We start from the raw sequence: 12,080 nt of genomic DNA, 5'->3' as shown, positions 1-12,080 counted from the left end.
CTTCTCTATCATCGTTACTCGAAAATAAAAAGGGAAGCACACTCTTTCTCTTACACTCTTTAAATAATTTGATTCATAAGTTTGAAAGTTAACACAGTCACTGAATTCTTACCGATTAAAGTTGATGAATAATACGAAGCAGGCAGTAGATCTTCAACAATTGTGCACATCATCCAGAATGCATCTTCTTCTTCTAGCAACAACAAGAGTGAGGCAGCCATCATTCCAGTCCCTTGACAATAACTGCAACAAGAATACATTTAATTTTCTTTCATTCAAATAAGATATGCGACAAACTGTATTGCCAATGTTTTCTAAAATAGATTCCTTGCATTTCATAATTGGAGATACAACTACATTGAAGTCTTGATTTCCTTAATAACTGCAGGGGACATACTGGCTCAGTAGTATAGAGCTTACCTCTGGTACTTGCGGCCTACGTGGGGTCCCTCGTTCGATTCCCGGCAAAATAAGTTTGTGGTGGACAACATCGTGTCCGTGGGTTTTCTCGGGTATTCCCCTTTCCTCCCACATTCTTATTCCAACAATTCTTTCATCATTCACTTACCTTGATCATGAGTCTCCCTTAGCCTAAAAGGCATGATCGTGGAACGTTAAACTGAAAGATTTCATAATACACCAAGAGTGAAAAAATTACTAACTGGACCGGGACTCGAACCCAGTACCTCCGGCATACCGTGCCGATGCGATAACCACTACGCACCCAGTCCGCTTCCCAGAACAGCCACCCATTCTCCCACTATCGAGGTAGATGCTCTCATCTCGTGCCACGTGGGCTGTACCACAGACATCTGCTGTGATTGGACAACCCTGTGTCTATATACCAAGCACCTTATGACGGTTGTGATTTCATATATACTAATGAAAGGAGGAAACAACCGATTTTTTTACACACTAAATCCTCTATAGGTGCGAATTCTATAACTCGTTGTGTGTTAGGCAGCAGTCAGCATATGAACTACCGAGGACTTAGCAAAGACTTCGTGCTACAGATCTGCTACGCCTTTACCTTCCATATGATCCCATGAAGGACATTACAAGATAGAATCCACCCACACGCGTAACATTATCATTTCCTCCCTGTGGCGATGCAACCATTTCAACGATTTTGATATACAACGGTTGGTCAAATACAATAAAGCAAGTAAGCTGACCGTTCTTTTAAAAAAATATCCAGAACAAACAGCATAGCTTTATACAAAGTACTCAAATTTCCAGAGTCCACGTTGATGAAAGGCAGAGCATCAGTCTATTATGGTTTATACGATCAATAGTTATGAAATGCCACTTTCATTTATCCTTTCCACGACAGAGTACAACAAGGTCACTTGCATCTTCCGGAAGTCCATGAAACACTTTCGACAGAATGCTCTCTAAGTCTTTTATGGTGATGTCGTTGAAACCTAAATTTTGAGGTTTGCGGTATTATTTAATATTTACTTTCCTTTTCTCTGTAATTGCTCTGGTTGTAGGGTACTTCGAAACACGTTGTAAGGGCATTTTCTCATCTTACTTGGGAGGAGTTCACAGGACGCCCCAGACTGGGGTACGTGTCATAATCGTCTATTGTCCGAGTGTTGAAGTCTCCATTGTCGAAAATTTGTTGAACAATACACCTATGAGATTCCTTTTTTGATATTATTTAAATCAATTGCTGACACTTTCTATATTTGAACTTCATGATACTAAACAGAAAATTCTAGACTGTGAAGAAGGTTTACTAGTTGTTTTGACGCAATGTGCCGGTGAGCCTATACACCGAGGCTGAGCAAAACGGGGAAAATAAATTAATGCTATTTACATCCACTTAAGATAGCCTATCCAAAAAAATGTTTGTTTTCTTTAATTCTTAGTTTCTACCTCAATTTCTGATGTGTTCATTATCTGTATCAAAGACTGAAGTGAAGATGGTAATATGGAAGTATCTGTAGAAGACAACTGATCTGCACCTGGGTATGTATTGCAATCATAGACTGACTCCTCGTATATCATCCTTGATAACTTTTGCTGCTGTCTGAATAATACATATTTCTTTCGTCAGCTTCGCTTTTCTTCCTTCTCAGAATACCATTGATCACAGACATATATTCGAAAGTTTCTCTCACGCTGATTATATAATTGAACTTCTGGTATCCATGAAATTGAACATTAAGGTTGTTCTTCATACAGCGTTTTGAAAATTTTTGATACCTATATCGGTAAGAAAGGAAGAAAATCTGGACATAACCAGGAATCAGCAACTTTCTCAATGGTGTCGCGTAAACAGTGAACAATTGCGCAACGCTTCATCCAAACGCATGTGATTCTGCAACTATTGGTGGCACATGCATGGAATAAGTATCAATGAAAAGCTAAAGTATTGCATAAAATCTTTCATTCCATGAGAAAAAGCAAAAAGGCTACTACTCACCACAAAAAATTTGTAGCAGAATTTTCTTCTACATGCAACAGGTAGCGCTTTCGGAAGATGCTACTTCCTTCTTCGGCCTGTTAAAGTCTCAAGTAAAGATTTAAAAACATGACGGAAGGGTAAAATATTGGTTAAAAGGTTAAGATATGTAAAAAACAAATCTTCTGTCTAACATTAAAACACACGGAAATAGACACTCATTGACATTGTATACTGCTCTTCACTGTTTTCTGTTCTTGCTATCGAAATAGTGAAAGTATGTAGTGAAAAGATAACTCCAAATTATATTTATTTCTCCCTGTTGCATGTAGAAGAAAATTCTGCCACATATTTTTTGCAGTGAGTAGCAGCCTTTTTGCTTTTTCTCATTGAATATTATTACCGTTCGCAATATTGTGATAACTTTCTTTCCTTTTTTTTAAATTATTTTTCTAAGTATCTGCGAAGCGTCCAAAGCGAGAAAAATAAACTAAAGGTGCTTTTCTTTTAATATTTATAGAGTTTGATCGTAGCATCGTTTGAAGAGCAAAAGACAATATGTAATTGAACCTAATGCCCATATATTTCTCTAATTAGAGCTCCGTATGCCAAGCCATTTCGATATAACAACTACTACAATGATAAGTCGCGTTTCTCATTGAATCGCCTGGAAATCCATGGCGAGAGAGTTCGGGACTTTTGATATGTTGTTTAGAGCATTAAATAGAACAGAAGTGCCAATTTTCAGATTTTTTTTTCTTTCTTTCTTTTTCCAAGGTTCGACCCGAATTCTATCTAACATGACTGGGCTATAAAAGTGCAACCACAAAGAAGAAAGAAAATATGGTAAATGGTCAAACGTTGTAAATATATATATCCAACGTTATAACAAATAATCGTGTTGCACTATTATCCTGGACGTTTTCGCAACTCAAGACCCTTCTACTTAACTCTCAAAGCCAGAGACAGAATAACGTGGTGAACAAAATTTGGTCTGAATATATATAAATTGTCGTGATCCTTATCATTTTATATCATGGACAAAACTTAAATTTTAAACGGGATTCGAACACTATTCGAGGTTTCATTTGGGTGCTTTATCCCAAGAAGACCTTGAGCTTTCACACACGTGCAAGTTAAGATTGTTGTCTGTTCTTGGAACTAATACAAATTTGTATTAAAAATATGGAATCTGCCTATACAAAGGTCGACAAAATAAAAGAGTATTACCATTGTAAGAAAGAACGAAAAAAAATATCTTCAATGAAAACAAGAAAGACAAAAAATAAATATACCTGTATTACAGCTGAAAATATTTACGGAAATGTAACAACGTTTTTAATCTTATCTTTTAGCAAACATACAAAACATAAAATGATCAACATGAGGTTGAAAAAGAAGTAAAGGGAAGTGGAAGAAAAATACAATGGGAGATATAAGAGTAAAATATAACTTCTAAAAATTGAACTACTTTAAAGTAAAGATGGAATAGTACCGAATGGCACAATATTAGTTAACAGCATTAATCTGTTGACTAGGAATGCTTAATATTTTCTTTGATTATTCACAAGGGAAAAAGTATTCCTTCACAAACTGCACAATTCTAACTGTTTATAAATATGCACCATATGGTCCTTATCTACGAACTCACGATAGTAGAAATATGCAGGATATTCGGCTAATAAAATTACACAACTCCATGAATCGTATTAGTACAGACATTTGTACAAGATCGGCTCAAAATTTCTGAATCTTTCTATGGAATAAACCAATACAATAAACAGAAAAATAAAATATTTACTAACCCAATATCAGGATACAACCACGCCAAACCTCGAAGAACCCTTCGTAGCCTTGGTATTCCAGTGCTGTTTAGATTACTGAAGCAAGCATTACTCGGCATCGTCCGTAACAAATCCTTTTCAATTTGTTTCGATGTCATTAGCGCATCATTACTGGAAGCTTTTACTATATCCTTATACGAAATTTCTGATGATATCTTCTTTTGTAGAGCACCTAAGGAGGAATATCAACATTCGTTTGTAATCTTTTGTTCTACCAAAAAGCTAAGGTAGAGGAGCGAAAATTGATAAATTCCATATCAAAACATACGTATTAATACTATGTAGCTTAGCATTGTATGGATTATTCCACAAAATATCATTTAAATACTGAAAATATTTTTTGTTAAATTAAAATTATTGAGAGATTAGGATACACCAAATGTAACAGTTTAAGATCAACTACTTCGTTCTAGTTACTAGTTATGAAGAAGCTAATCATTTCGCAATTCGCTGATTATATAAATAAGTCTGAATCCTGCCTTGTTCAAAGGAATCAGATACTCATTAGTCACTCCAAATATTTTACATAAGCCTATGCAATTAACTCAATGCTTTTGAATCGGTATTTATAATAATATAAATAAGACTGTGCCAAACTACGTCTTTGTGAAGTATTAGAGAATATTTCACAAGAGATGTTTACTTCACAAGAATGCAGCATGTCCCCCCTCAATTATTCAACATTTACAAATGAATGATAATGAAGGAAGAATTAATGGGAATTGGAGATTTCAAGATTGGAAGACAGGTCATTAACAAGATCAGGTATGCAGATGATACGGTTATAATAGCTAGAACCGAAGAAGGACTACAGGCGATAATAGACAAAATAGTTGACACTGGGAAACTATATGGAATGGAAATCATCGAAAAATCAAAAGTTATGAAAATATCCCATGGAAATGCGCCCTTACAGGTCAGAGTAGAACGAAGAGAACGAAGAGGTAGATAATTTCAAGAATCTGGAAAGTATTTTGACGAGAGACGTTTGCTGTATCAAAGAGATCAGATCAAGAATTGCCATAGCCAAAAAGGCATTCAACAGGTTCAGAGCATTGGAGATTGCGTAAGTTAAAGAAGAAGTATTTAGAGAGCTTCGAAATGTGATGTCGGAGGAAGATGGAGAAAATAAAACGGACGAAGAGTAAATGTTTTAAAATGGATAGGAGAGAACAGGACGCTTTTAGCCAGCATCCTATAATAGTAATATAGACGAGATATTGGAAAGAAAAAGGCACCAGATATGTTACTGGGTTGATAAAAATTATATCAGAACGTGTTCTTCATGTAATGGAAGATTTAAAGAAATCGAGATCAACTGGAGAAACCGACGACTCTTTCAGAACAAGGCCAACTGGATTGGACACATCTTGCGAAGAAATTGTCTTCGTCATGCCGCCACAGAACAAAAGATGGAAGGGAAAGCGAGGAATAGAAAGTTTGAATAATAGAAGACAATATTGTGAGTTAAAAGAGAAAGTTGAAGATCGAGAAATATGGAAGAAACATTTCCAGGCCCAAAACTAAAACCTCAATAGTCCCAGAATCTATCAAAAGGCAGAATACTTAATAATAATAATAATAATAATAATAATAATAATAATAATAATAATAATAATAATAATAATAATAATAATAATAATAACCACCTTCATCATCAATAATTTAAAAGCAAGTTTTGAATATACATTTCTTCCAGAGACACGCTAAAAACAGTACGAGATTTATATTAAAAGTTTACGAGATTCATATTTCTATTGTTTACCTGATAATCGCATCCACATTTGAGGACGAAGGGAATGAGGAATTCCAGCTCGAACCATTGATCTCAACTTTTCTGTCCGAGGTAACCGAACTTCAACTTTGTCCCACGTTAAATCACATACTTCTTTGTTATGGCTGAATTCCAGATGTGCAACCCACTGAAGTCTGGAAAGGAAGATAAATTTAATTTCAAAATATACAAAGATATGTATTTACATGCACTCCACCTATTCATGCTTGAAATTTTAGCTTTTGTCAAATATTATCTCATCCTGAACTTTATATATATTCCATTTAACTGATTTAATTTCTGAAATGTGTTTAGTTCACATACCACTCTGCATATTAAGAAAGAAAGAATTGAAAAAGCCAGCCAACCATGCAAATTCTTTTTTATGTATAATTTCTTCTCCTTAAAAAAAAAAAAAAAAGCCCCAGCAGTCTCTCTTGGATTAAATTTATTTTTCATTCTGCGAAACAATTGGAGCAGCTTCCACGATTATGATAAAAATATGCAGAAACTTCGTTGGGTACTACGTAACTGCTAACGACAGAAAATTGTTTATCATGTGAAATTAACGTTATGACAGTTCTCATGCAAGATATGTGAAGATTTGTAAAGTGAACATCTGTGCCCTCCTAAACATCGATCATCGAACAATGTCATCGATTCTCAGAGCATTTGTGTTTCGATCATCGATGACACGCTGGTTGCAACTGTCAGATTCTTACATCGAACGAGAACCGAACACTAGATTTTGCTGTAAGTTAGGGAAGTCAGAAAGAAACTTAAGAGATGATCAGAACTATTAACCACGAAAAAAAAAAAAAAAAAAAAATACAATGTTTCAATGGTACACTCGATCGCCTTTGTGGTTATATGGTTAGTGTACGCACATTTGGTGCGGGAGATCCAGGCTCGATTACCGGTAGGAACTCATGTGCTTCGGATCCCACACTAAGCTATAGATTTAAGTCTCATATTGTTTTGATGATGAAAGGTATTCTAAACTCCAATCCCATCATACGACCAATTTCGAGATGGCCTTGAAGAAGTTCTGTGGTACATCCTAAATCATGTGGATGCGCAAATACGTTTCACATTATCCTCTGGACGATTAGTTGATAGGCGTCCAATTCTGGGGTCTTCATGTCCATTATGACCAGAGATAGGGCATTCTCGCAGTAAACATTTCTGATCATCTTGTAAGTCTCTGTTGCTGATTTTCCTAACTTACTGCAAAACTTAATGTTCACTTTTTGTTCCATGCAGGAATCCATAACAATGAAAACCAGGATGTTTTCGACGACCGATGTTTAGAAGGACGCAAATGCACTCTAGTCCCTAAAACAAGAATATCACAGGATAAGCCATTTTCTGTCATTAGGAGTCACAGAGTTCCAGCATCAGTTCTGAAACTTTATTGTCTGTCTCTGATTGGATTTTGTATTTTATTGATAGAGAAATTTGGTTTATACATTCTGTATTGATATGCAAACAGATCAAGAAGACATTCACCTTTACTCCCAGCATATTCTTAAGAGCTGCTTCTGTATGCTAGAATGTTCATACTCAATATTTTAAATCCTTTATGACACGAATACAAACATCTTACTAGTATATAAGCAGTATAAAAGGTATATGTTATCTACGCCATACCTATGCTGCGGATCTTCTACGAAGGGAATTCCCAGTAATTTATTGGAATTCTGTTCCGGTCCATCTTCTTCTTCTACTCTGAATCCGAATTCATCAAACCTATCGACACAGATTTTGAATTAGAACAAAGTAATAATATAGTCTACTGCATTATAATCACAAGGAAATCTAGTCTGCTGATTGTTTATAAATCTAATCTAATGCGTAATTGGCTGCTTATACATAACAATAAAAATGTTATAACTATAGTTTAAAGCGAACTTTCAATATTTAGGGTAAGTTCTTACGAGTCTTCACAGCCCACCACTAGTTTCAATTTCAGTGAATAACTTAAGGGAAAAATAAATAAAGAAAAAAGTAATCCCGGCAGTTTCTACAAAATACTACTAAATAAACTATTTCCAGGCCTTAAGCGTGAAATCTGAATATGCAGATTATAATATAATAATTATCGAGTGTTGGAATATCTACGAAATATCAAAAGCATTGAAAATAACAGTTAGGTCATTTCATTTATTTATTTGTAAAATGCATACAGGATTACAATTCTACAATTGCTTATTAACATAATATTTTTAATACCATTATTCTATAATAAAATAGGCAAGAAAGTAAAATAAACAACCTTCAAAGACAGAACGAGGAAAGATAAAAAAAAATCGAAATACGATTAAATAAAAATACAAAACAAAAGTAAATAAATAAATAAAAATAAAAATGTAAATATAAACACTTTCCTGAAACTTCTACATATATTGTGGGGGCGCGATGGCTCAGTGGTAAAGCATTCACCTCCGGTGCTTGGGGTCCCTGGTTCGATAACACCTCGCGTCGTGTGGACTTTGTGGTGGAGAAACACCGCGCACGTGGGTTTTCTCGGGTTCTCTCGTTCGTCCCACTTTCTTCATTCCACCATTTCATTCATTTCTCATCATCACCGTCTCCTTTAGCCTAACCGGCATAATCGTGGGACGTAAAACTAAAGATTTAAAAACATTATTGTTTTCTCCAAATGCATTACAAATATTAATTTCAATTCATTATTTTACAATATCAAAAAATATTCTGATAATATAATATGTATAATATGTATTCCATATAAAAGGGACATAGCAATAGTGTTTTAATTTGTGCTATTAGTGTATCCTTTGCAGTGTACACATTAAAATCAAAATCCAAAATTAATTTCAAAACATTAACACAGAGAGCTCCAAATCTATATATAATTGCTTAATTTTTGCACGAAAATGTGGTTCAGTATCAAAAAATCTTTCACAATATTTCGACACAAAATTATAGAGTTTTAAAGTTCTAACAATCGATGAATTTTTGTGTTGAGTAAACCTTGAAAATGAAACATAAAAGAAGATATCACATCTAGGCCTAAGGCACAGCATATCTGGTACATATAAAGAAACACGAGAGAGTAAAGAAAGGCTATCTATTCCATTTCGTAAGATTCTGAAAATATTATATGATCTACTTTCCAATAATCGTCATATCGTTTGTGTTAATGAATTGAGATAAAGTGGTAAGGAGCGTAGTGAAGACCCTCAAATCTTTCACAAACGCCTATTTTGGGGAAAGTTTTAATGTTTCGTAAGAACGCAATACTGTACTTCAATTCTGTACTGCAACAAATAAATTTTGTATCTGGTTCACGTTTGGAGAATTGCATGGAGAAATTTGCTTTCATTTTAAAAACAATGGAAATAATGGTTTAACTATTCGACTTAATTATAAGATTCCGAAGATTCTTATTGATTTTTGTAATCGAAAAGAAGGAAGGTTTCCTGTAATAAGTTTCTGTCTAGTTGATCTTGTCTAATTCCGGGGGAAAATAAAGCAAATTTAATTTAGGGAGCATAGCAGATCTGGTGCAATTTTGTAGTACTTACAAAACTTTACATAATAAAAGAGAATGGTTTTCCGCTACTGCTTCTTGCTGAGAAGCTTGTCATCATAGCGTCAGATGCCACAGTTGGTCTGAATACTCATTTATCAACAATGAGGAATACAAAGGAAAAGTATCACGAAATAGTATTTCAGCTCTCTTGTGGTGATATGGTGAGCAAAGGTGCGGGAAACAAGCGTTCGATTCTCGGTGGAGGCTCATGAGGTTAAGATTCTGCGTTAAGCTGTACGCCCAACCAACCAAAAAAATATTATAAACAGCACAGAAATGGCACATTATTATTATTTATTTGAATTGTGCTCTATTTTGAAAAGCGGTATTTTAGATTAAATTAAATTTTAAATGTTACGTCCCAAAATTATACTTGTTAAGCTAAAGGAGACAGGTCATGCTTGCAAATGAATGATTATGAAAGACATGATGGAATAAATTGCGCGCAAAGAAACTGAAGAACCTGAGAAAACTTACGAGCACTACTGTTTACCAAAGGTTCAAAAGAGGGGAGAGAGAGAGAGAGAGAGAAAGTGTGTGTGTGTCTGCCTTTGGTGCACGTGGTCCCGGGTTCTATTCCCGATGGAAGAACACAAATTTAATTTTACAATAATACATTTTCATTAATCATTCATCTCCTTTAGCTTAAAAAGCATAATCTGGGACGTTAACACTAGAAGGACCGGATGGGTCAATATGACCCATCACCATATTTTAATATTCCACTGTAAACGTACTTGAAATATTATTCACTTTGTATTTCAAGTACGTTTACAGTGGAATATTAAAATATGGTGATGGGTCATATTGACCCATCCGGTCCTTCTAGTGTTAAAATATAGCCTACAATTGAACCAGAACCTCCCTCTTAAGTGAGTTTTCTGCCATTGCATATTTATACATACTTGAAAAATGTAAAATTTCGATGCGGAACTGATAAGAACTTTCACATAATTATTATATTTAACTGTAGTACAAAATCAATGCATAACTTAGAAATATATAATAATCAGGAATAATCCTATGTCTTCATTTCTCTTCAATTAAAGGTTGGTCAATAACACGAAAGTTGCTTAGTTTTCTGTTTATTTGATTCTAAACAAGAGAACGAGCCCATTTGCAGACAATTACATAACTGATTTCTATTTACCTGTAATCAGGTTGAGCATTTGGATCTTCTGGCTGACCCAACTTACTCAGGATATCCTGAGGCCACATAGAAGGAGTAAGAGCGGAGAAAGGTCCTCCCGGAGTTGGAGCTATTCCATCTGCTAAAACGCTAATTCCTTCTGAAATATCTGGAAGATAATTATCACCTTCATCTTCCGACAGAGCAGTATCTACCTTCTCCTGTAAGAGGGCAGATACACAAAATTTTGAATATCGTGTTCAGTTTTGCATAAATTAAAAAAAAAAACAAAAAAAAAACTTGAATTTGATTAATAGCAAGAACGCTAATCTTATCAAGCTGACATTTATATTTCATTTCGTCAATATATATATATATTCGTGCTACCTATCTACTAATTATATTACTGATATTTGAAACAATGCACCCGATGACGGCGAGGTTCCTTATTCTTGACCAACTGCAATGCGTACAATTATTCACCAAAGTTGACCATCGAAATTTGACTTTTCAAAACTTTATTCCTATATTCTTTTTTCTTCCCTCAAAATACTGTAACTAATAGTGTTGTGCATTAACAAAGGAGAGCGGAAGACGCCTTTTGTAATATGGGGAAATTCACTTCCTTCATCTTTGATCGATTTCAACTTAAGCAATAGGCATAATTCATAAGCTTCAAAGAAAATACACTAGAATTTTGATGAAAATCCAAATATTTTCCTTAACTTGGAGGTGAATTTATTCCCTTATCCTGGACCAATTTTAAAACTAGCTAGCAATATTTCTCATTAGGAAGCCTCAAACAAAAGAACAAATCGGGTAATTTTTTACAAAAGTAATTTTACCCTTAGAAAAATCGTAAATACGCATTTGCTGATTTCAAACCGTAAAAATAGGAATATTTCTTAAGTCTCAAGTTTCGTTGTTGCCGTTACATTCCTCTTCAGCACTAAGGCTATATGAGACATGGATTTACAATTTAAGGTGGAATCTGAATCACTGCAAAGCATTCAATGCATTCCCATCGGGAATCTAACCCGGAACGACAATTACCAAAGACGCGCAATAACCATTACATCAGCGATTACAGCTATTAAGTCACAAAAGAATCACGGTATCCTCATGAAAACCGGAGAATTTTTATGAAATTTATCATAGAACATTTAAAAAAAAAAGGTAAATACACTCCTTATTTTAGATCAATTGCAACCTCAATGAGAATGACACTGGGGTGCCTCAAAGAAACAAAGTATGTGTGCAAAAGATGTATGATAGAGCAATCACATAGCTTACTGCACTTCTCAGCATATTCGCCATACATATTTAAACATTTATCACACCAGCTTTTTACTCCATCACTATACTCT

The 12,080-nt window shown here is 34.6% G+C and overlaps 1 protein-coding gene across 11 annotated transcripts in view; it reads right to left on the bottom strand.

The window, feature by feature from the left end:
• LOC145689601 (small G protein signaling modulator 3 homolog) overlaps positions 1-12,080 on the bottom strand; it is an 83,265-nt gene that overhangs the window by 56,448 nt on the left and 14,737 nt on the right. For all 11 annotated transcript variants that reach the window (XM_081763805.1, XM_081763795.1, XM_081763790.1 and 8 more), the window contains exons 3-7: positions 10,735-10,934; positions 7,679-7,777; positions 6,020-6,183; positions 4,216-4,426; positions 113-243 (exon numbers count right to left, since the gene is read on the bottom strand). In XM_081763805.1, coding sequence (XP_081619931.1) covers positions 113-243; positions 4,216-4,426; positions 6,020-6,183; positions 7,679-7,777; positions 10,735-10,934 — 805 coding nt within the window. The remainder of the gene's footprint in view (positions 1-112; positions 244-4,215; positions 4,427-6,019; positions 6,184-7,678; positions 7,778-10,734; positions 10,935-12,080) is intronic.

This window comes from Thermobia domestica, chromosome 1, assembly GCF_964235325.1.
Source record: "Thermobia domestica chromosome 1, izTheDome1.hap1.1, whole genome shotgun sequence".
In the NCBI taxonomy this organism is placed as follows: Eukaryota; Metazoa; Arthropoda; class Insecta; order Zygentoma; family Lepismatidae; genus Thermobia; species Thermobia domestica.
Note: the sequence above shows the minus strand (reverse complement) of the source record. Positions and strands in the feature narration are given on the sequence as shown.